General features: G+C 37.7%; 1 protein-coding gene across 1 annotated transcript in view; it reads right to left on the bottom strand.

Annotated features, from left to right (window-relative positions):
* Positions 1-7,295: 7,295 nt before the first annotated feature.
* The window catches only part of PDE3A (phosphodiesterase 3A), a 304,450-nt gene continuing 286,001 nt past the window's right edge, over positions 7,296-25,744 (bottom strand). The window contains exons 9-15 of the mRNA XM_003792494.2: positions 25,174-25,285; positions 20,441-20,554; positions 20,102-20,301; positions 17,847-18,050; positions 16,733-16,888; positions 14,023-14,275; positions 7,296-7,629 (exon numbers count right to left, since the gene is read on the bottom strand). Of these exons, the coding sequence (XP_003792542.1) occupies positions 7,388-7,629; positions 14,023-14,275; positions 16,733-16,888; positions 17,847-18,050; positions 20,102-20,301; positions 20,441-20,554; positions 25,174-25,285 (1,281 nt within the window). The 3' untranslated portion in view covers positions 7,296-7,387. The remainder of the gene's footprint in view (positions 7,630-14,022; positions 14,276-16,732; positions 16,889-17,846; positions 18,051-20,101; positions 20,302-20,440; positions 20,555-25,173; positions 25,286-25,744) is intronic.

The raw sequence follows: 25,744 nt of genomic DNA, 5'->3' as shown, positions 1-25,744 counted from the left end.
CGTATACAAATGACATCCCCTACAGTGTATCACTTTGGTTGGCAATTACTTGAAAATATTGCTTTTTTAGGAACACTAAATTAAGTTCATCCAATACTCTCTGGTTTACAAATATCCTACAAGGTCAAATATTGGAGATATGCCAATTAGAAGTTTCCAATGACAATGGGTTTTTTTTTTTTTTTTGGTCAGGAAGAGGTAATGACTGATCTGGACAACTGCTCCATCAGGAAACAGAGTGTCTTTTAACACCAAAACGCAAATCAGATTAATCAAACGAACATAAACCAAAACCACTGTGAATTCAGATTAAAGTTCTTTCAGTTGCATATCATGATATCACTATACAAAGTCAAAAAAAATCTTGTTTTAATTATTTTGCATGGAGAGCTCCAGGATAGTTATAAAAGCACCAATTTCATTTTGTGATTTACATGATAAAAATCTCTAGGAAGAAGTATCTGGGGTTTGATGGGTTCGGTAATACTTAATTCCAGTGCTTATCAACTAACAAACTGTCCTGGTTGGAATACCAATGCTGTACATTCTTCTGTAAGAATATATTAAGATATAAACTGACACTAAGATAAAAAAAACAAACACCAGTTATGCAAACATAATATGCTAAAAATTCCATGCAAATATTTTACAAAGAGTACAAAAAATTAGTGATTTGTTAAGCTAATGAACAAATAGGTATTTAAAGACAAGCCATTTAAACCCCATTCCCAGACAATGTATAGATACATTATGGTTATTATTGAAGATAGCAACACTATAGTACTAGATTATACTTATAAATAGCTAAAATGAAATATCTGATATGATATAGGACTTTTGAGTCATCAAAATAATAATTGGGATATGTTAAATGAGAGGTGAGAGGAAAAATTATATCAACCAACAAGTTATATACACAAATAACTTTAAACAATTATTTTTAATTTCACATTAAACATCCAAGTATTTTGCTATTATATAGGGGGTAAAATTACTAGAATAAAAAAAATCCTTCTCTTTAAAAGTTCAAGCAGCAGTTTTCAATCTCTCAGGGCTAATTCACATTCAGAAACATGTATAAGTCCTCACTGTTATCAAGGAAGTCAGGGTTGAAATATTGATCAAGTCGTTTTGCTTCAGAGTAACTGATAACTAAGCTGATTTGTCACAAAGTTGGAGGGGTGTCCTGGGATGTCCTGCAAATTTCATAGTGTTTACTCCCAATCCACAGCTATTTTTTTTTCTTTTTTTTTTGCTTCTTAGTACCACGTTACCAAGTGTGGTGAGCTTGCACTTGAGTTGAAAGGCAATTTTTTTTTTATTATGGCAGAGGGGAATTTCTGATTATTTTCTTTTCTTTCGTGAGTTAGAGAAGTATGATTAAAGATAATCCTTACTTTTCTCCTATGAGTTTGACTTTGTCTTGTTTTTTAAAAGAGGAAAGGAAGAATGACCTGATGTAGTTTCTCTTTCCTTTGAAATAGGAACTTTCAATGACAGGGAAATATTAAAGCATTAAGGCTTCACAATTTTTTTTTGTTTTTTTTCTATTAATGAATTTCAAATTCTCACTTACCGTTTGATCTGCCTGGCAGATGAAGGCAGTGAGGGTTGTTTATTACTGGCCACGGCTTCATCTGTGGAAGTCAAGTTAACACAGTTTAGCTTTTCTTAGTAGTGAGGATAAATATTTGACTTTTTGTTTCTGTGAGAATTTAGTAAAATGAAATTTCTACTAATAGAATATTTATTTTATAACAAACTAAACCATAATAAATCGCCGGATCATACATTCCTTTGTTTTGGGCTAACTCAGAAGAGGGCCGACTATAATTTGTGCATTTAAAGTGAAATTATTGGGATTGAATTTATTTTAATCTAATATAGTCATTAAATCCTTTACAAAACATTTTTCCCCACTAGGCATAAATGACGTTAGAAGAAGAATTAAATCTTCCATTCAGTTTTTGTTATGTGATACTAGGGTTGATTATATTAAAATACTCAGCATCTCAGTACCATGGAGTGCCATTTTAATTGAATGACACAAGTTTAAGCAGCTTTGGTTCAAGAAAATGAATCCAATTCTTGATAACACCTACATGTGATTTAATATTACTTTTGGCACTATGTTTGGTTTTACTACATTATTTGCATTAAAGATCCACTGAGGAAATCTAAACATGGGCAAGCTCAACATTTTTTAATTCATACGGAGGAGGCGTGGCTTTCCTTCTGGGCGCCACAACCCTTCCCGGAAGCAGAAATTCAGGGATACCAACACGTGAAAAGGTGATCAACCTTAAATACAGGCTATGGAGAAGAAGTAACTGCCTTTACACAGAAATTTTTGATTCTTTTTTTGATCCTTAAGCATACATCAAAAATCAAGTGTGTTTTCCATCTATACAGAGTTCCATACGTGGTACGTTAGAGGCTTCCCCACACTAAAATAACTTACCCTAGATCAGTACTTTTTAATCAGCAGATAACATTGAGTTCCAGCAATAAAGCCTTAAACTTAAGTTTTGACTTGCAGTCGAACATATTTAGCAAAAAGAAAATGCTCAATTTTCCTTTCGCCATCGTTAGCCTGCTGTTAGAATGAGTTGCTAATGGGAACACAGAGATCAATTCAGGTAAGGTAAATGAGCCGTTAGGTAAGGTACAATTCACTAAGCCAGGGAGGGGCGCAAATTGCCTACCATCCGCTGTGGATTTTATAGGCTAACGAAATGTGTTCTTGTCCTCAGGGCATGGGTCCTTGACGTGAAGCATAAATACTTGTGCAAGCCTTGTTTTAATCAATCTCAATCGTAGTGTGTAGTTTATTTCATTGCTCTTACTTTAATTTACCCCAAATTAAATTTCCAATAAGAATTTGATTATTTTCTAGAGGAAGAAATTTACATATAAATGTAGGAACTAAAACTGGTTTATTTCCACTTCATTAAAAAGTCTAAGAAAAATACCATTTTGGAACGGTCTTTACTTAAAGCGGCTAATTTGTCTCCTAATCTTAAAACTGAATTTAAACAGACGTTACAAATGGACCAGCAATATCATAGTTGTATGTCCCAAGGAAACCGTGAGAGAAATAAAAGACCTAGAACAATGCTCAGAAATGCTTTGCTGCTTATTGGAAGAGGTGAAATCAAAGAACCTCAGTTCGCTTTCAAAGTACATATATCTTAGCTCTCAATGATCTGGAGTTGAGATGTTATTATTTGAAATTTTACTAATTTTTTTTCATGCACCTTAGCTGAGAATCTTCAGTATAGGAGGATTTTAATTTAGACTATGGAAGTTCACAGAACTTTAAAAAGGCAGTTTATTTGCAAATAGCATGTAAATTAGAATCAGAATAATGGTGGGAGAGAAGGACGAGAAGACCCTTGTGGGGGCTTTCATTGTTATTGTAGAAATACTGTAATTAACGAGGATGGTGGAGATCCCCATACTGATATGGAAGCACCAAGAATATCTCCCAAAGTAGAATATAAATAATTTCTGGATTATTCACGTCTCATCAGTCAGGAGTTACTCACTACACAAATAGTTCACTTTTATAACTCAGTCATTTCAAACTTTAGACTTTATTTACAATGATAATTTTATATTTTTATTACTTAGAAAATAATTTATACTTTTCCATCATTTAAACAAAGCATAGGCCTGAGTCTCATGCCTTCTGCACAGCTTGTATCTTGAGAGGAAGTTCTCTGGGTAAGGAAGACAGGGGACATAGGGACATCGCAAATGAACAGTCTACGTACATCTAGTCTGAACAGTCTTCAAGACATTCCAGTGCTTTTCTTTAGTTTTACTGGGATTGCAATGGGTCAGATTTGTTCTGGAGGTCAACCAAAATGGAAGAGACAGAATTGGGTGTTTGTATTTAAACACAATACGTGGACATTCCTTCACCTGTCAGATGAAGACCAAATTGAACATACCCAGATACAGCGCTATACAGAGTTCTGTCTTCATCTTTCACTGAGAGCAAAACCAGGTCTTACATGATGACACAAAGATACAGATGTAGTTAAAAGAAAAAATCAAAAGTGGTGTTTTTACCAAGGAAACAATATTCTAAAGGCCAGCTGAACGAATGGGAAAGACATTCTATTAGCATGCTGACAATTTATGACTTTTATGATACTCATAATATACCTGGTCTTTTACTAGAGAGGGTCAACACGAAGAGTCAGGTAATCGGCTCTAACTTTTCCTACCACTGATTTCATGGTTGTCTAAACAATTATCTTTCTCCATAAGTGGGCTAGAAATTCCTTCATTTGAAAGACCTGAGTTGATCTAATGGCACCTAGAAATAGGCTCATATAAAAAACGTAGTAAATTGCAACAGATACATTGGCACCACAGGAAGTAAGCTCCGGAGTTGGAAGTGAACACAATACTATTGCTGTCGCCAAAAAGGGGGAGAGCCCCACCAGCAGAAAATATCTTCTTATGTCCCTAGGCATCCTCTGAGACGTACTGGGTGTGTACGAAAGTCACACAATTGGTAGACTTCCATCCCTTTATTTCCACTGATTTCTAGCTTTAAATAGAATGGCAATTTATTTTTAAAGAAAAAAATTATCAATCTGCTTGGATTGATGAACCCCAGTTCTGGAATGAAGAGATTCTAATTCCTTTGGCCACTATTATTCCCATTACTTCATGTACCTTAAAACAAAATCAACAAAATCAGGCACTTTGCTGAGACCTCCCCTAGGGCAGCCAGGCTGGCCCCCGTGTGGGCCATGCAGTTTTGAGAAAACCGCTGACAGGTAGCCACGGACTCACAACTGTCCTGCCATTTCACTAGCTCCACATCTAGAGCTTTTTTCTCAGTTTATATTTACTTAAGCGATAGACAGAATTTGGAAAAGGGGGGAAAGATTAGTTTTGTTAAATAATACATGCAACTGGCATGAGACTATAAATGGGTCTTGTTCTTCTCTTAGCTGCAAAGGAAGGAGAACAGTAAAATTTACCAGTGAAATAGATCTGACTCAGAGTCATTTTTGCAAACAGAGAGACGCACAGGCAAAGTGAAGGAAATGGAAATAATTCAGAAAGTCCAAAATACTGAAGACCTGGCATTAACCCAAACATGGAGTGAAATATATTGAAATTATTTAGGTAGAGTTGGCACCTGATCTTTTTTATATTTTCTACTTATTGGAGAATTTGTCCTTCAGCCATGCTGACTTTGGATTGTCTTAGCTTTACCTTATTATAAAATTGCCATGGATCACCGCCAAATCACGCTTTGAAGGGGAGACAATATCCACTCATGAGAAACAAGGATATTTTTCAATGTAAACACTCCTTTCTGTGACTTCAGAGGAAATAAAAATCGTCAGCAAGGTTTACTTAGAAGCCAAGATTGTTTAGATGATAAACAGGTGTGTATATAACACTGCAGGAAGAGTTATAATGAAAAAGTGTTGGAGAGAAATGGACACGTGGATGCCAGCTATACAAATCTGGCATTGGTTAAAAAAGCCATCTGGGAGACATGAACCCCAAGTTCATTCAGTCAGCGAAAGTTCCTAGTGGAAAAAACACATTCTCTGCAGCATCCTCTTTTAATTGGCGGAAATGACTGTATCAGATTATCATTTAGATTAGCATAGGCGGATGAGTGGCCATTCACCCCCTTGCAGATAAATCATCACTCTCTTGCTGGGCTTGGAGATAACTATCATGTATAAAAATGGTGATTAAAATATAACTTTATAAAAATGTCTCCCTTTTCCCTTTCTTTTTTAAAAAAGGAGTTTACTATCTACAGAAACAAAAATCTTTGTATTTACATCAAGATAACTATTCATGACATATATAATAATATGAAATAAAATATTGAAAGTGAGTATCAACTTTTTTAAATAGAGGTTTGGCTCACAGCATAAACAAGTGTAGATAAACAGACAAACAAACAAAAAATAAGACTTGCAGTAATAACCCAACCCCCAAACAGTCCCTCTATAATCTTCCCTGTCAGAACCAGTATGACGATGGACCAGATTGCAGATGGAAGGTGCCCCCTTACACAGCGTGGAATACCTCTGCTGGGGTGTCCGGGGGACCTTCATCCCCCAAAGCCAAACTTCGACAGTTGCCAAGGATCAGGCCTTTCCTGTGCTGCCCCAAAACTCTTGGGTTGAAATTTTCTCCTTCATCACTTTCTGTATAACCCAGAGTGGGATTTTGCCTGCCTTTTTCTTTTTCTACCCCACATCTCGCAGCAAATTAAGATGACACAGGAGATCACTGTTAAGTGTAATTTCCCAGGCCTTCTCCGGCATCATTTTAGTATTCTACCCTGATTCAAAGACATCACTCCGGCTCCTTCCGAAAGAATGCCATCCCCTGAAATGGTGACGGGCTCTTACTGAGGGACATCCACACTCACAAGCAGCTCTTATACATTCATTAGGCGAGTAGACTGGAAAATGCCTCCGTCTTGTGTGTTGGAGGCTGATGATAGAGCGCCTCCAAGTGGTGCATAGCGGTAATACCAAACACGTGGCCCTCATCCCGCCAGAGTGTGCCCTCCCTCTGCAAAGGGACCTTTGAGGGAGCTCCATGGAGCAGGTGCATTTGAAATGGCTGCCTCTCAGAGACACTGCAGAGTGAACTTCTGCTGTTCGTTCACATACACTCAGGCATCTGCTACAGCTACTCTGCGAGCTAGGAAAACCACAAGACTCTCTCCTTACGATATGCACACACGCACACAAACACCCTCTCAACCTGGATCTGCTCTTTTTCTCTCTTTCTCGCACACATCCACTCACACAGTCACACACAGTGTTGGCAGGATGTATCAGAATCCAAATAATGCTCTGGAACGTTCATCCCTCGGTACTAAGAGCAAAAGCTGCTTAGTGGGTAACCTCCATGGGCTGCCCTGTTTCCCTGCTAAGCCGCACCGTTCCCTTTGTGATTTGGTTTCCTTTAGGATTGTTTATATCACAGTGACCACTATATATCTTACTACACATGTTACTACGTGGTGGAGCCAGCTTTCCTGGCTTCAAAGTGTGTGTGTGTGTGTATGCGTGTGTGTGAAGATGTTTACACGTATCTATGTGGGACCTTATATACACACACATATGTAGTTCCTCCTTAAAAAAAAGAAAAATCCTTCGAAGCTGGTGGTGCAATGTGAAAGCTTCTTTGAGCAAGAGTTTTTTAAACAATGTATCTCACTGTAAAAATAAACACATAAAATACAAGGAATCCCCAAATGCAATAGCCATTGGCCCATCTTCTTGAACTTCTACAGTGTTGTGTCTTCAGTGTTGTGCTGGCTTGGAAAGAGTCTGCGACAAGTCAGTCTGCTCGGACACACAGCTCAGTCTACCCCCTGTCACTGGTCGGGCTTTGGAGGTGGGCTCTCCTCTCCTCTCGCTTTCCCTTTCTCTTCCTCTTCTTCCTTGATGGCCTGGATCTGTTCCGAAGAGTGCTGCTGAGGGCTCTGGTCCAGGGATTGGTTTTCTATGCCTGCTAACCGCTGTTCCTCCTCAATGACGTTCTTCCACATCTTGTGGTTCTGCAAGAGGTGCTGAGTTATTTGGCAGTAGATTTTCCTCCTTTTGAAAGTTTTCTTTCCTTAAAAAATAAAAAACAAAACAAAACAAAACAAGAACAGAAACACCAAATTAGACTACTTAATTGAGTACGTGAAAGTAATTTCTTTTCAGATTGATAATAGGAATTAAGTACCAAATGGATGGATGGACCTCTCTCTATATCCGTAATCATATATATATATCTGTCCACATATATAATCATATATATATCTTCACATATATATATGATTTACATATCATAATAGCACAATATTGGAGAATGAGGAAGAGAAAGATGGTAACAATCATTAAATTATCACTGAAAAGTAACTGTGAACAGTATTAGTAAGTATTTCATTGTTGGTAATGTCCAAATGCAAAGTTCTGCTGGTATCTTGGCATTATTTCACTATATTTAGCCTTTCAATACTTTTCACATCCTAGAACATTAGAATAATTTCTACGTCTTCCTTTGTCACAAAAGTCTACAAGATTGATTTCTTTAAAGAGAGTGTTGATTAGTTTTCTGCTTCATGCAGACATAAAATATAGTAACTAATTTCACACTCCATTCAAAGTTCTCCCACGTACTGGCACAAGCTCATGTTTGCCATCTCCTCTTTCTGCAGCTTGGCCTCTATCTGTACGTAACTACTCTATTTCTTATATACACTAGATTCTACTTTTATTCTCATACTCCCTCTCTCTTTCTGAAATATTCTTCCCAGTCACTGGAAGTTCATGTCCATTCATTATTTGAAGGCTTGGTCAGATTTCATTGACTTCTTCTTCCAAAAAATAATTTCTAAATTCCTATGTTGGTCTCTATATACTCCCCAGAATGGATACTGTTTCTGATTTTCTTTTTCTTCTTCCTTCTTCTTTTCATTCTTTTCTTCTCTGCTAACTCTGTATCCAAAACTATGAGGGGAAAGCTTCACACTTTATTCAATTATGTGATTCTAGAGAAGGTTGTCAAACTCTACTTCCTGACAATACAAGCTGTGTCACAGTGATTGGCCAATGTGAACATATGTGACCCAATGTGAGCCAATCAAAATTCTTCCCTGGGATATTGCCTACTGGCAGAGAATGAATGTGGTGTTGACTTGGGTCAAAAATTTAGAAGTTGGGGTGGCACCTGTGGCTCAAAGGAGTAGGATGCCAATCCCATATGCCAGAGGTGGCAGGTTCAAACCCAGCCCTGGCGAAAAAAACGCCACCAAAAAAAAAAAAAAAAAAAAGAAAGAAAAAGAAATTTAGAAGTTAAGCTAAGATCCTCCCACTAGTCTGTAAAGTTCCCTATCACAGACCTTTTTGTGTATATATCTGCAAAGCCCCCAACTTCAGAAAATACTCAGAGTATTTTATTGTAATATCCCACATAATTTTTTTGCACTTTATAGGACAGTAAAATCAACTTTTAAAACATAGTGCAGAAAAAAGACATTTAATTAAAATATAACAAAGTACTTCTGATCCATACAAAGTACTTTCTGATCTAATAACAAAATTATTAAATTAAATGAACACTAGGGAAAATGCACACAGGCAGAGTCATAGGGAAAATTTAAAAAAGACATATTACTATTCTGTTCATCAGTTATTCATGAGATGGAATGAAACTTACATTGACTAATTGGTAATTACTTAGCAGGATACTATAGCAAAAAGATCAAGTAGGCGCACAGCATGCCTTAAAGGGGGTTATGCTCTATTCATGTATAAGAAAGAGAATCAAAAAGATAAAAACTGAAATACGTGTCATGTGTTTTATGACAAACATACATGTGACCAGGCTGGCTGTGCCATTCCTCTCAGTTTGACTAAACTTTTGACTTCAAGACTGTAGGACTCTGGCCTTTCTCTTCTTATTTATTTCAGAAAACTTGTAATTGCAAATTCGTTCTCTGCCCCTTTGTAATATAGGTAGATCTTCTCCCAGGCCTCTAGCCAATTGTAGAACCCAGGAATGTCTTTCTCCAGAACCTGGGAGCCATCTGTTTGAAATATAATTATCTACAGAGAAAGATAGAGCTCATACAATAGTAATACAGTATCATTGACTGTAAATACAATGTTTAAACCAGATATCCAGAACTTGTGCACTTAAAAATTTAAGAGGGCAGATAGCATGCTAAGTGTTCTTAGAGCAATAAAATAAAATTTTGAGAAGTCAGGAGACAGAGAGGGAGGGAGGAAGAGAGGACCTGAGGAGAAAAGAGAGGGAGAGAGGGAGAGGAGGACAGCCAGGAAGAGAGGGAAGAGTGAGTCCCTATCTCCTAGTCTCTGTGGGAGAGTGGGAGCCTAACTTTAGGAAGTGCCAATTAACAACCGGCTTAACCACATTACTCAACTCCCTCCTTCTGTTCTCCAGTACTTTTTCACTAGTTCTTAAAAACTGTCCTGCCTTTGGTTTTAAGAGAGTTGGTTCAGTCCTTCTCTCCTATTTAATAGTATTGCAGTACTCTTAATAAAGCCTTCTTTTCTTTGCCATTTTTGACAAGTGTCTGTACCATTTCTCTCTCACACATCAAAGCACAGCAACACAAAAAACACAATGTGTGGGAGAACTGGTAGGATTTCTTTCAAAGGATGCAGTACCCGAGCTGCCCATAAGTCACGAAGTCATGAGAATTAAATAAACTGGGTAAGGAAAGGCTATGAGTGTTCCAAGGTGAGGGGGCAGGGAGGTAAAAGGGGCAGGGGCCTGGAGTACATCCCATATGCCAGTCCCTTCATTTGAAAGTTTCCTAATAAACACACACACACACAAATTTAAACAGATTTGAATTCCTTCCATCAAAAATCACTAAAAACGTATTCATACATCTGATTTTTAAAAGCAAATTAAAAATTATTTTTCTACAAAAGCCATCTACTTGTCTATTTCTACTTTTGTTTTCTCATAGTTAAGTACACATCCACTTCTGCCAAGAAATCTTTAAATAGGAATATCCTTTTGTAGCCTAGTCCTCTGAATCAAGGGAGTTCCAGAGGACCCTGGGATGAAGGACAGATTTGAGTGGCGGTGGCAGCGAACACTCTGCTGCTCCAGGTGACGATTCTGTCCTAAAGTCACACACACTCCCGGCAGTACAGTCACAGGGAAGAAGCTAACAAAGGCCCACTTTTTCTCTTTTTCCTTTCAGGGCAGCTCCCAGGAGAGCAGCTGTTCTCTTATTAATGCTGTCAGCAATAAACCTCTCTGGAATAATGCTGAATAACAGTGACGTAGGAGAAAGTTTGTACCAAATAAATTTGCGTAGATTAGAATCTGCAGGTGGTCTACGACAGGCCTGGGTTAGAAGCCAAATTGTTCCGCACTGGAACCTTTTGAAAGAAGAACAAAGAGCCTTTCACTGCTCCCATTCTAAATGCAGCTTAGTCCTTCATTAGAAACCTCTTAACTCGCTGTAGGAATCATTCAGATTTAATTTTGAGGTACTAGGAAAACCTTCTTTTCCTAGGATACCATATTGCAACATTTTATTCTGTGTTTCCTGGGAGATCTCCAAGTTTCATAAATTGAAGAAGTTATCTGTGCATATTTAATTCAATTTTTTCTGAGGCCTAAGGATTAGGCTCAATCAGAGTAACTTTCTCTACCAATATGAATTCTGAAATTAGAATCCCTAAGAACCAAAGCAATGGTTACAAATTTGGATACCTGAGTTTCCTTTACTGTTCTCCAACCACTTGTTATGTTACTTAAAATCCTGAGCCTTAGTTTTAACTCTTTTGTAAAGTGAGGCAGATAAACTGGGTGAGCATAGACTCCCCTTCCATTTCTAAAATTCCATTACTCTCTGGGGCACAAACTTTACCATCTTCTTGGCTCTAAAGGAACACTTCAAAGATATTTCCAAAGTGACAGTATTGAATCATTGTAGAGGGGATATTTTAAATTTTCATGGAAGGGGGTCAGTTAACTTTGGAAACCACTACTATACAGAATCCACAGAATTCATTTCTGCTTCAATAACTTGGAAAACATGGTTAGGTGAACAACATCAGAATGTGAACACGTGTATGATAGCTCAACTCTGCAGACCAGAAATAAATAGAGTATTTGGTTGTAGCATTTTCAGCTAAATCCTAGGTTGATGAGTCGAGACTGTTAAGTCTCCGGGCCTGGGTCCTTCAGGTCTTGCTGTGTGTGTGTTTTCCCTCTGTTTGAATTCACACAGCCATCTGTCCAGGCTAAGCCACCACTACCCTCATTCAGCCGAAGAACTGTCTTATCCTTTGTAAGACTGCAAACTCCCTGGCTCTCCGAAATGAAAACAAAGCAAATGAGAAAACAAATACATGTTTATTCAATGAACAAATGAATAAATAACTTATGAATCCTACGTCTTGGCTTCCAGCTCTGAATCTTAAGAGCACCACAAAATTTCTAACGGAAATCTTTTTATAAACATCAAAGAAACAAAATATTATTACTCAGATAGTAGAATATTGAAGGAAAATAACTTTTGATTGTTCCCGCATGCTATACAAAAATGGATAGGTCATAACTTAAACAAACAAAAAAATGACCTAAAGCCAAATTTGCAAAACTGTCTCATAAGGTTATAGTAGATAATGATCTCTTGACCTTTGCTAACATGTACTCGCATGAGGGCAAAATAGATCAAGACAGAGTTAGAGAATCTCCTTACTAATTGCCTGAAATTAATCATGTCATGCACTTTCCTGACTGTGATAAAGATAGGAACAAAATGATTGTCTTTCATTGGTAATCTTTCTGATCAAAACTTTGAAAAATATTAAGGTTGTACTTTGTTCATCTGTGACTGTAGACATAAACCACATACTGTGTTCTTAGAGACACAGGAACACACTGTATTCGTGCAATGTCGCTGGAAGGGTCACTTTACAGGTTTTACTATTTATACTATAAGTCACTACTTTCTTCATACAGAAGAAATAGGGGAGTATATTTAAAGGCATAAAGAAAAATCATGTTTTTCTAGCCAGTTAAGTTAAAGCGAGTGGACTGGCCACGTTATGCACTCCAAGCCAGTTACCTCTTCTCATTGTCACCACTGCCTTCCTGGCCCAAAGTCAGTTATCTCTCCCTGGGGTAATTTCAGCAGTCTCCTAAATGATATCCTATTTCTACCCTCGCTACCCTCCAAACCAAGACTATTCTCAGTATAGCAATAGAAGCAATCCAGTTAAAACATTTGGTCAAGTCCATTAACTTTTCTGCTTAAAACCACTGATTTCTACTCTTACTCAGAGTAAGTACCTAAATCCTTCCCTTCAAACTCTGTATTACCTGGCTCCCAGTGCCTCTCTTTGGCTGCTCCTCTTCCCCCTTTTCCTTTACTCTCCCCCTGTTCAGGACGTTTTCCCAAACATCCTAGTCAATGCACACCTCAGGACCCTTGCACATGCTACTTTCTCCTCTTCCTGGAATCCTCTTTCCGTATCTCCATTGAGAGCATCCTTTCACTTCCTTCAGATCTTTTTTTTTTAATAATTTATTTAGATCTTTCCTATCCCTCATTGTCTTACCCAAAATTTTAATCTTTCTCTGCAATATTTCCTATTTCTTCTTTTTTAAAGCTCTCATATTCATCAGTACCTAATATATTATAGATAGACTTATGGATATACTAGATACTACCCAAATCATTAAGATAACTACACAAATGCTGTGTTTCTATTTAGTATTTTTGTGACCCTGAGGTTTGACTTTTTATCAATGGCAAATATAAGACAGTGATTTAATGTCTCAGCAGATGAAATTTCTTATTATATTGCTCAGTGCCCCTTATACAAGAATATCAATGCATCTTAAAATACTGAGTGTCAGGTGGCACCTGTGGCTCAAGGAATAGGATGCAGGCCCCATATGCCGGAGGTGGTGGGTTCAAACCCAGCCCTGGCCAAAAACTGCACCAAAAATAAATAAATAAATAAATAAAATACTGTGTGTCTACTGACCCCGTTGAAATGTAAGTCTACAAGGGTAAGGATTTATTTATTTATTGTCTGTTTTGCATAGCTCTATCCTTACCTGGAAGAATGTCTGACAGAGTAGGCCTTCCATAAATATGTGTTGGATGAACAATGAATACTACCCTTTACCTCTTATGTGGCCTTCCCCTACAAAGCCAATTACAGCCTGTGATTGGTCTATATAGTAAAAGAAATTCCTTTTATTTCTAAATTAAGATACTTTAACTTCTTTTTTTACATCATTACAGAGGACATATCCTTGTAACATAATTCAGGGTGTTATTATAGATTCCATAATTTGTAATTTCTATTTTTATGACATTGTGGAAGGGAGCTATCCATAATAAAACCCATAGATACTTAGACTTAAAAAATTGTATTTCACAAGAAGCATAACATTTTGTAAACTTAAGGAAACAACTCAAGATAAAACCCACTACAACTAGATTTTACAACTCACTTGCAGATTCAGTATTTTCACAGGTTTCTTCTTCATTTGCTGCTGGGGCTTCCTCTTCTTCTGGGTCATCAGTATCTCCTGACTCATCACTGTCCTCCACCCATTTCCCTGGCATTAGTCCTGCTGAGTCATAGGAGTTGCACAGAGGACCCACAATGTGAGAGATGAAGGATTCCTGAAGATTGGCCAACTGAGGGGCAGAACGGTCCATGAAGGGGCTTATGGGCAACCCGAGGCTGGCCTCCTCATCACCCTAGAAATAGGCAGTTAGCATGAGTCGTTGGCTAGAAAGGCCAATGAAGAGCAAAGTTTAGAATACGAGAGAAGTCAACATTCACCTTGCATCTAAACTTCTAATGTGCAAGACCTTAGACATTCATGTGCAAACTCCTTCTTTACTTGAGTGCTACTAGATACCACCCAAATGGTTAAGATTTCTACACAAATGCTGTGCTGCTATTTAGTACTTTTGTGACTGTTGATTAGCTTTTTATCAATGGCAAATATAAAACAGTGATTTAATGTCTCAGCATTAGATGAAATTTCTTAGTACCCTAACACAAGTGCATCAATGCATCTTTAAATGCAAAGCTGGAAATAATGATCAAAAAATATATAATCTACTGTGTTTTTTTTTTTTTTGGTATTTCAGCTGTCGGAAAGTTCAAAATAATCTATTGCCAGTTCCAGTTGCTCTCTTATCCTAGACTTTGAATTATATCATTTGTGATTATAGGGTCTCTGATATTCTCATTTATCTACATGTATAACAGTGTTATGGCATAAAGAATTTTAAATGGCTTCAAGTTTTTTTCAGAAGAAACAGATTATAAACCAGCAGTTACCTAGCAAAATATGTAAAGGAAATACGGCAAAATATCAACAATAGTTACACCTAAGAAGTAGATTTGCTGTATTACATGTGAATTTTCATTTTCTATTATATTTTTCTGCATTTCAATATTTTGGGAATGATTATAAGTTAACCTCATTCCTAGATAGGCATATGGTATTTTTTAAATGCATAAACTTTTATTTTTACATATGAACCATGCTTATAATAAGCATAAAAGTTCATTCTAATCTCTGTTTAAATATGTGCAGTGACAGATAATTTATTACTATGAATAAGGTGGCTCACCCTGTTTTTGGACACCGTTGGCACTATGAACTTCCTTCTGGCATTGACCTTACCTCTTCCTCTCAATAAACTCCACAGGCTGGTTACATTCATAGCCATTTTAGGTCAATAAAACGGGATCTAACATTTTTTATAAATCTGATCCTCTGTTAAGTACTTTATATAATTTATCTTCTTTAATCTCCGCAGCAATGTTATGATTAACCTATTTCTAAATTTGTTTGTCAATCCTTTAAATATGCGGAGACAGTTATTATGTCACCTTCATTTTGTTCCTTTCGTTTTTGTCATTGATTCCTGCCCTTTACCTGCGTTCTATTGCCTCCGAATTTTTCTTCAGAGAGTAGCTCACAATAAACAGAAAGCTTCAAGTACAGTCTGATCAGCGCAGGGTTATACGGAGGACAACCCCACACTTAGGTTACTGTGTGGTTATCTGGTCATCTGTTAACTCTCATGCCATCATGTCAAATAAAATGTCTATTTCTTTTTAGTTTTTTCACATGCTGCTGTTATTAATTCTATTAGAAATGTAAATGAACTTAATCTGATAGACATTTCTCTACACGATAATAGGCTTTCTCTGCTCAAGGTTGGACAGGGATCCCCCATTTTCTGGACCTACGTAGGCTCAGAAATCAGTCTCATCGTAGACCCCATTCGTAGGTACAAACAGGTCCTTTACAGGCTGCATTCTCTGGACACAAACAAGCTCATAAAAAAATCAACCTGACCAGTATCTCATCTAGGCTGCCTCTCCCAGAGCAGGGAACGTACTTTAGTGTCCACCCAGAGCAGAGAACAGTTTGCTTGGAGCAAGGATCACAAGGACTGACAATGGTAGTTTTAAAATTAACTTCTGCCCATAGGCCCCTCGAGCCAAAACTACAGTGACATATTCCAGACATACATTCTATCTCTCCAACCCCCCCTACCCACAGGATAGGAAATGTAGTATATAAACCCCTAGACCAGAGGTTCTCAACCTGTGGGTCACAACCCCTTTGGACTGTATTAAAGGTTCGCAGCATTAGGAAGGTTCAGAACCACTGCCCCAGACAGAAGGCCCAAAGGGGCTACCTTCTCAGTCAGTCCCCGTTCTACTGCTAAAGGTTCTGTTCCTCTCTTTCTCTTATCTATCAATAAATCTGTTCTTTCACTTACTTGGTAGTCCATGGATTCATTCCTTAAATCTTAGAGAGCAAGGAATCATCAGAGAGAGATTCCAGCTACCTATGCAAATTTGAACTAGCTTCCATTAATGTAAATCAGTTTATGGAAGAACAGTATTTCCAAGAGTCATCCTATTGTCTGACTTCCAGTATTTAAATAATATATTCCCCCCAAATGTCTGCAAACGTTTTATCTTAGAATTCTACAGTCATTAGTTTAGTCTAATTTTTATGTATAATTTTTTAATCTCCTGATCAAAATTGGCCAGTTCATTTTGCGATTAAAAATATGAACGTGCAATAGAGTAATCATACTTTTACAGCTTTTGTTAGCTTTGGCAAATTCATGAACAGACTGAAAGTAGAAATTAAGATAGATTAGATGGTTTTTAGTTACCTGTTCATAAAACTCATTGACAATACCCTCTGTCCACTGCAGATGCAGTTCTTTGCATTTCGCTGGCCCGTTGATATCAGCCAACTTTATACACATCTGACAAACCAGCAGACGGTCATTTTCATTGGTCCAATCGATTCCAACATCATCATTCACCTGTTTGAGGAACACAGGGAAAATGTGTTTTGCTTCAATGAAAACAAAAGCTGAATGGGAAAAGAAACAGATTAATTGTAATCCCACTATTTGGAGATCAGAATACCAGATAATCAGGAATTTCTCAACCATTTAAAAACAATGTTACTGACCTGCATAAATTAACAGTAAATAGTCATCAATAAGGTAAAATAATGACTAATGCATATAATAATAAGTAATTATGCAATTGACAATAAATGTTATTTAAAATTTGCTTATGTTATCAATTACTGTTAAAATAATATTGCTACAAATGACATCAAATTTCCTTGAATTAACACTTGGGCATTTATAGTTGAGGTATAAAATTCTGTTTTTTTCTTTTTTTTTGGAGACAGAGTCTCACTTTGTCACCCTTGGTAGAGTGCCATGGTGTCACAGTTCACAGCAACCTCTAACTCTTGGGCTCAGGCAATCCTCTTGCCTCAGCCTCCCGAGTAGTTGAGACTACAGGTGTCCGCCACAACGCCCAGCTATTTTTTGTTGCAGTCCGGCCAGGGCTGGTTTCGAACCCTTCACCCTTAGTATCTGGGGCCAATGCCCTATCCACTGAGCTATAGGTGCCACCCATAAAATTCTGTTTTCAGTTTCTAACATTTACTACTGCTAGATGATATATATGAGCACACCACAGAGATGAGAACTAATCAAATCAAACAAGGAGCCAGAACAAATGAGAGTTAGAAATTATTATTCCTCCATAACACAAAATATGACATACACAACAACCAACCTACTTATTAGGTAACTAGATTCGGACCAATATGTGTCTGTCTGCTCTGGTTAAACATTCCGTCGCACTGCCCTTTCACATCTGACATATAAGAGTTGACAGTAACAAGTTTAGCTCAACACTTTGGTTCTCTGATAACTTTCAATGTGGCTATAACATAAAGGCTGGCACAAATTTAGTTACCTTGGCATTTAGTTTGGCAACGAAGTCAAAGTGTTTCTTCAGGTCTGTGGCCAAAATTGCTTCAATGACAAGGAAACGGAAATGCTTAAATTCCACATGGTCAAGGTTAACTAAGAAGTTATACTCTGGCCGGGACATGAAAAGATTCCACGCAGCAGCTGCATGGTGATTCTCCAAAACTGAACGATCATTATATAGCACCGCCTGGGTGAATAAATGAGAGAGCTAAAAGTTCAACTTGTTAAGATTAAAAAAAAATCTCAAAAATAAGTGAGAATAAGCAATGTTTTCAAAATTTTTTTTTTTCATAAAACAAAAAAACGTAATCTTATGACTGCTGGTTATTAAGAATTCTTTATTACTGTCTGTTGACTCTTAATTATTTTTCTTGATTAAACTTTCTTTTTTGTAATATAACTTCCTTTCCCTGAAGCTTTTGCCCAAGCATTTGTGAAGGGTCCTAGCCTGACTTCACAGAAACATTTTCTTCATACATTTTTTCTTCAGATTACTTTGTAGGGCACTGGAATTTACACACACACACATAAACACAAAGACCCCTAACCCATCTATATTCCTAAGATATAACTTGGTTATTTTCTATATCTAGCAAAAAAATTACCTCTTGTAAGTTAAACAAAGAGGAATAGAATCCCTAAGAAGTCTACGATTCAAAATATTCTCACTCCACAATCAGCCATGGGAAATATCACCCATTATTTAGTAATTGAAGACATCAAGCAGGGGTCCTCAAACTTTTTAAACAGGGAGCCAGTTCACTGTCCCTCAGACCACTGGAGGGCTGGACTGCAGGCCCGGGGATGAGTCAGCTGCTAAGCAGGACAGGCAGTGGGGGCAAAAACATCCTATGGGCTGGATAAATGTCCTCGGTGGGCCACCTGTGGCCTGTGGGCCATAGTTTGAGGACGCCTGACATAAAGTAAGCATCTACTTGCTGGGAATTCCCTGAAGAGGATAAGGGAAGTGTTATTAGATACGGTTTTTTTTTTTTTTTTTTTAATAACAGGAAGCTGCCTGCAACCTGCTTGAAGAATAGTCTGCAAAACAGCCCACGTAGGGAAAAAAAAGGCATAAGGACAAAAAGGAAAGATGAAGCACAAGAATATTAGGACTGAGGTAGGTTCAAAGGCAGACATGTAGAAAAATCTGACTGGCAGACTGATTGTGCCAGGAAGAAGATCTTTGCTATCTTTAGGAAAAATAATTCTGCTGTGTGGAGGACATGTGCAAAGAAGATAAAGTAAGTAGTTAGGAAAAAACAAAATCAGGGTATTTTTACTGTATATGAGCCTAGATTCAAGGAAAATTATAAAACAGTCCGTAAGAGACATTGCGGAAACTGATGAGAGTGGGATGGAAGGCAAAAGGCCAACGAGAACGAAAAGATAAATATGGCACCAAATTGGCCTCGGGATCCTCTAGAAAGAACGAGAAGATCTCTGGATGTTCAGTAACTTGGGTCTAGCTGATGAAATCAGGGGGAAGCTGACAATTTAATTATATGGATAGAAATACCTCCATATTTACTTTTGGACTTAGATTGAAATATGCACCCAAACAAACTTTTAATGTATTAGTTTTTAGAATCTGTGTTAGAATCTGTGTCAGGTTAAAAAAAAAAATCAGCTTCCTTTGTATGAATGAAAGAAATTGATGTTAAATTCCTACCAACCAAAATCTATGCCATAAGAATCATAACTGTTGGCGGTGCCTGTGGCTCAAAGGAGTAAGGTGCTGGCCCCATATGCCAGAGATGGCGGGTTCAAACCCAGCCCCTGGCCAAAAACCACAAAAGAAAAAAAAAAAAAAAGATTCATAACTGTAATGAGTCTATTTCAAAGGAATGTGGTTTTGATACAAAGGAGTGTTACATTCTTAAAAGTCCAAGAGAGATTTGGTTCTCTAATCTTTTGAGAAAGGGACTTTTGTATAGGTTTTCTTTTCTTTGTTGAGGAAGTTCATGGATATGAATTAAAGAAGATTTTCTTCATATGAAGAAGATGGAGAAGGCATCCCCACAGATAATAAGTTGTATGCTGGCCACTAATATCTTGGAAAAAACCCTGATATCTCTTCAGAAGTAGCGTGGTCTCTAAGAAGTTTATCCTCGGACTAAATGGAGTTTGGCTTATGTTTACACGTGGTGCCTATTATGAATCCAATTTATAAACTTATTTTTTTCAGGGAAGTTTTAAAATTGAGTAATTTCTCCTACATGAAATGGAAAGATTTACCTGCGGAGCACTGGTCGCGACTAGGAAAGCATTAGTCCTCCCTGGGTGGTCATAATCGTGCATGGCTGCGGCCACGTACAATGCCATCAACTCTAAGGCAGGGATATTCCCGGACAGACATCCGTATTTATCATCTGTCACATTATACATTTTTGAGAATACGTATCCCATATGTCCATGTGTAAATCCACTGTCAGAATCTGGGAAGAGAAAGCAGCAGAAATTTTTTAAAATCATGTAATTGACATATCATTTGTCTTGACTTCTTAAAAACAGAACAGAACAGCACTCTTTTGTTCCCGTCTTTCCCATGGGAGCACAGATACACTCCCCACATACCTGAGTCACTTGCCGAACCATGATCATTAATCACAGTGGAAAGGCCTGGAATCGGCTGTGTAGTAAGATACCACACGGCGTGTAAGACGTCAGTTGCATGAATTCTGTTATGATCTGTAACCAAGGCAGGAGAACAGTCATCTGTTTGTGAACTTTGGGGTCTAAGGACTGAGAGTGCCATCTACTGGATAAACAGGCTAGACTTAACATTTTAATACCCCAGTGAAAGCCAGACTTTCCACAGCAAATAACATTCTTAAATGACTCTTCTCTAACGCCATAATATCCCTAGTAACCAGAGCAAAACTCACCCCCGTTTATTATGAATCCTGATGTCTGAAGAGGAAAACTATGAGTTTGGAGTCTACCAGAAATCTACACAGGTAGGAAACTCACTACCTGAAACAACTGTAATGCTTACTCTTTCACTTATTTCCACGCTTCTGTGTAAGACTAGGCAGAGAACCAGAATAAGATTGAGAGCTCTGGCACACTGGAACTAGATCAGATCTATTACTTCATCTCTGAGAAATATCATCAAGGAATAAATCATAATACCAGTCTTCTGTATCAATCTTAAAACACCTCAATAGGCTCGGCGCCTGTGGCTCAAGAGGCTAAGGCGCCAGCCACATACACCTAAGGTGGCGGGTTCGAATCCAGCCCTGACCCGCCAAACAACAATAATGGCTGCAACCAAAAAATAGCCGGGCATTGTGGCAGGCGCCTGTGGTCCCAGCTACTTGGGAGGCCCTGGCAGGAGACCTCGCTTGAGCCCAGGAGTTGGAGGGTGCTGTGAGCAGTGAAGCCATGGCACTCTACCCAGGGTGACAGCTTGAGGCTCTGTCTCAAAAAAAAAAAAAAAAGAGTTCTCTCCTCATAGAGCTCAGCGACAGCCTCACCAAGGACTACATGAATGTCAAAGCCCATATCCACATGTTGTTAGAGGGGCTTAGAGAACTACAAGGCCTGTAGAATTTCCCAGAGAAGCCTCACCATTGACATATTTTCATCATTCTCCAACATTAAAGACCCTGAATACCAAAAATAAATAAATAATAATGATAATAATAATAAAACCTCAATAAATATGAAGGTGCAATAAATATGCATCTCGTATGTATAAATGAAATCTACAAGCAAAATTTAACGCCCAAATCAACTACATTCTCTGATCTGGACATTGTAATTGAGAATATACTTCTAGGAAATACCTAAAACAGAACAAAACACAACATAAAACCCCCCTTTGTACAGTAATGTAGGAAGTTGAGCCATTTTGAAAAGTAAAAGCTAGAAAAACCAAATCCACTAGTCATAGCTATTATCGTGGGAAGGAAGTCACCCGTAGTTCAGCTTCTTTTGACCCATTATCGGATGCCCAGTATGTTCCTGGCTCACCTTCTTTTTCCTGATCCACTTCTTCCACATTTTTTGTTTGCCCCTTTGTAGTACACTTCACCAATTGGTATGCTTTACCCTGAATGTACTAACCTTACACATTTTATTCTCCTTAACCAACCATGATACCATTTCCTTTTCTATGCATCACGGTTCTGCATAACACTCCAGGGATGAAGAGAAGATGGAAAAGACAAGAATGACAACAAAACTACGAGAGAAACCTGTTCCCCGGCCAGAGGAGAAAAAGGAAACCTTTAGCATTGTGGCTGTTGGAGCACCCTGCTGGTCGGTAGGTCGATAGTGTCTATTTTCCTATATTTTACTCAACTCTTAGGAGTTAGTCATTAAGGGACAACATGTAGCCAAATCCTGGGGAAATATCCTAGAAAGTCAGCTGAGCAGCCTGAGTGTGGGGCTTAAAAACATCCCAGAAGAGCTTTAAGAAACAGAACTCTGGGTGGTGCCTGTGGCTCAAAGTACTAGAGTTCCAGCCCCATATACCAGAGGTGGCAGGTTCAAACCTGGCCCCGGCCAAAAAGCTGCAAAAAAAAAAAAAGAAAAGAAAAGAAAAGAAACAGAACTTCGCCTCCCAAGGAGGAAATAGCAAACCTTGTACACCTGTGTCACTGCTAGATGTGACTGCTAATACTATTTAGTACTTCAAAGAGCAATTTTATTAAGATTGAAGTCTATATTCCTATGCATAGACCATCTCAGGTGATTCAAAACACATTACATTTACAGAAAATTCACAGCCAAGATAATGGCAATTACATTTGATTATCTGTACCTGGGCCACGTACAAAATTGATCATACTTGAATTTTCCGGCTTTGAGACAGATCTAGTTTTGTGTCTGCTTGGATATTTATTATCCATGTTACTGGGTATGAGTTGTTTCAAATTCATTTTCTTATCTTAAAAATCTCAGGATAATAACAGTGCCAATTTCGTAGCATAGTTCTGAGAATTTCAGAAGGGAACATGTTTTAAAGTACCTGCTATACAGACAGCTTGCAATTAACGTAAATATTATTCATGCAAAATAAGTTGTTGTCGGACAAGAAGGAAAACTAGTGAAGATCTCAGGATAGCTCTATAAATGGAAGCTAGATTTGTAAGAATAGAATTGAAGAGCTCAAATCAAAGCTATTCTAAGCTCTTGGGGAGGAAGAAGACAGTAGTGACCTAGTGCAGGAGGAAAGTGGCAGTCTGAGCACAGGGGCCTCTGCTGGGAGCCACCATGATGACTGCAAATCCAAGAAAGCTGTGCACAAGCCCAACATTACCAAGGTCGGTGGTGGGGGGGGGCAGTATGAGAGTGGGGGCAGGGCCTATTTAGGGTGAGGAATAGACAACACCTAGTCCAGACCAACCTGCAAAACTCTTGAGTTCCACTGTTTCCTGCCCTGCTCCCATCCTACCAAGGTCCAGGCCTAGACAACTTCATACTTAATTTTTACACATTTTCAATGAATAAATAAATTCAAATAGAACAACCAGGTTTATTACAGCAAATTCTTTTCACAAGAAATAAAGAACTAACCATTATAGAAAAAAAATATTTATATACTCATACCATGCAAAAATGTAATGGGAAAATATAAAAGTGAATAACAAAGTTTAGAATCTGAAAACTTCTTGTGCTTAAATAGTGGTCATCTTTCATTATTATTTAGTGATAAGCTGCCTACAGAAAAGTTAGTGGCTGCTATATCTCTGTTGTCTAGTATCAATTTGAACTGAATGGAACTTCACTAAGGCTGATTATATCACTAAAATACAAATGAAAATAGAGCATCAGTTTGGAAATTCAGTCTGGTAACTAGCTGTTCTTCAATGTTTTCAGTGGCTTCTTTTTTATAAAAGTTCATTTCTATAACTCTTTACTTCTGAGAAATCACACTTATGTCGATCACTGGCATCTAACAAGGGTGAGCCATGGGAGAATGGTATGAAGCCAGGCTTATCTTGAGACCCTTTCCAGCCACCCCTTTTTCATTTCTCTCTTCCAATTTTCATGGCTTTCTCAGCCAGATATTCCCCAAGGGGCTGGTACTGTTAAGCTCCTCTCTCCTCTACTCCACTGTTCTATTTCACCTGCATTTTGGTCCCATAGTCTCTAAAAATAACTTATTTGTTGTTCAATTCTTCATTCTTTTCTTATCACACACTACAGGCTTTGCAGAGTCATTCCAATGTGAAAGTCATTTTGAGAAACAGCACGTCAGCAGTGGATCACAAGGTGATGTATGCTACCCCTTACTGGAAATACTGGTGCTTTATCTGTGCCTGGGCGTTTTTAAATTTAATTTCAGCTCTTTGTAACTATAAAAAAACATGGGCTTTCTGAAGTCTGAGGTGCATAAAAGCAAATTTAAAACATTAAAGTTAAAATGTGATTTAAATAACACATTTCTAAGACATGCTCCAACCAATATATAATGTTTGATTATGTTTTTTCTTCTCTGTATGTATTTACTTAAAGTATCACATGATTTCTATACTTTTCCATCACTTTCCTTATTGAATCTATGAACATTTCCTCAGATTCATATCCTCTGTAGCACTATAGGACAATTCTTACATGTTCTGACTGATGATACCTGACTTATTCCAAACTGAACATGTATCTAATTGTTCATTCCAATTTTCTGTTATTATAAACAGCAAATTTATTCTCACTCAAAGCTTGAATACTGTGTCCTGCCCTTAGATTTTCTTCTTTACCTAATTTTTAAAATGTTTCCAATCACTTTTTTAATCACCCCTTCCAGAAGTTTCTTCTTGTTAATGAGGCCATCCTCCTCGTATCCCTCTAAACATCAGCTAAGTTTATAATATTTGAGAAAACTTCAATATTTAGTGATTTAACTGTTCAGATGCCATAGCTGAATTCACCAAACAAAATAGGGAGATTATTACAGGGGCAATAAATTCAAATGAAACATTTAGCTGTTCATTTATCAAACATTTAAATTTGACTTACCATGTACAAGGCACTGTTATAACCTCTTTAAAATTATTACCTTGTTTGATCCTAGCAATCCTATGAAGAAGGTATTTAGATCACTAAATGTAATGTTAAGATCACAGATTAAGAAATGAGGCATGCAGAGGTTAAGTAAGACCAAGGGTCTCACATGACTGATAAGTGAAGGAGTCAGCTTCCCATCTGGGCTGTGTCTTCTAATCATGATACAATGTGGCCAGACTGAGTGGCTACCATGTGTAATTCTGTTCTAGCTGGTGATGATTCACTATCCCATGAGTGATAACAAATTCAATAGGTTTTTTAAAGTTATTATTTCATAAGTCACTTATACTTACAAGGAATATCCCTGTATCCAATCTCCAAAGCATGAAAATAATTCATAAATTCTCTAATTGGAATTTTAAAAGCTTCAAAGAGGCCCATGTCTTCAAAAAGTCTGTATGATACCTGTAAAAGAGACCGACAAAGCCTTACAAAACATCCTTAAGTGTGTGTTAGACAGAAAAAAAGAGAAAAAAAAAAACCAAACAAACGAGGGACAAAAGTGTACATCACATCTACTACTAATTTGCTGACATTAGAGACCCTTACTATGCACAATAAATCAAGGTACACATGGTGCTGTGTGTGTGCCTACCCTTCTATATCCCTAACTCTTATAGCTCCTGACCACATAGGCATATAACCAATTTTTAAAGACTAGACATAGACCTGAGAAATCACCAACACCATAGTACCATACCGAGGCACTAAATTGTGTGTGCTATTGGTAACTAGAGGATGATATGAAGCAAACTGCACAGTACATACTGTGAGCACTACATAAAAGAGGATTAGAGAATGGTTTAATTTGAACTGATTTCATTTTTTATAAAAGTTTTCCAGGAATGTTGTGTTTTGTACCAC

This window comes from Otolemur garnettii, unplaced genomic scaffold, assembly GCF_000181295.1.
Source record: "Otolemur garnettii isolate 467f Iridium unplaced genomic scaffold, OtoGar3 scaffold00057, whole genome shotgun sequence".
In the NCBI taxonomy this organism is placed as follows: Eukaryota; Metazoa; Chordata; class Mammalia; order Primates; family Galagidae; genus Otolemur; species Otolemur garnettii.
This window is presented reverse-complemented; position numbering and strand designations above follow the sequence as displayed.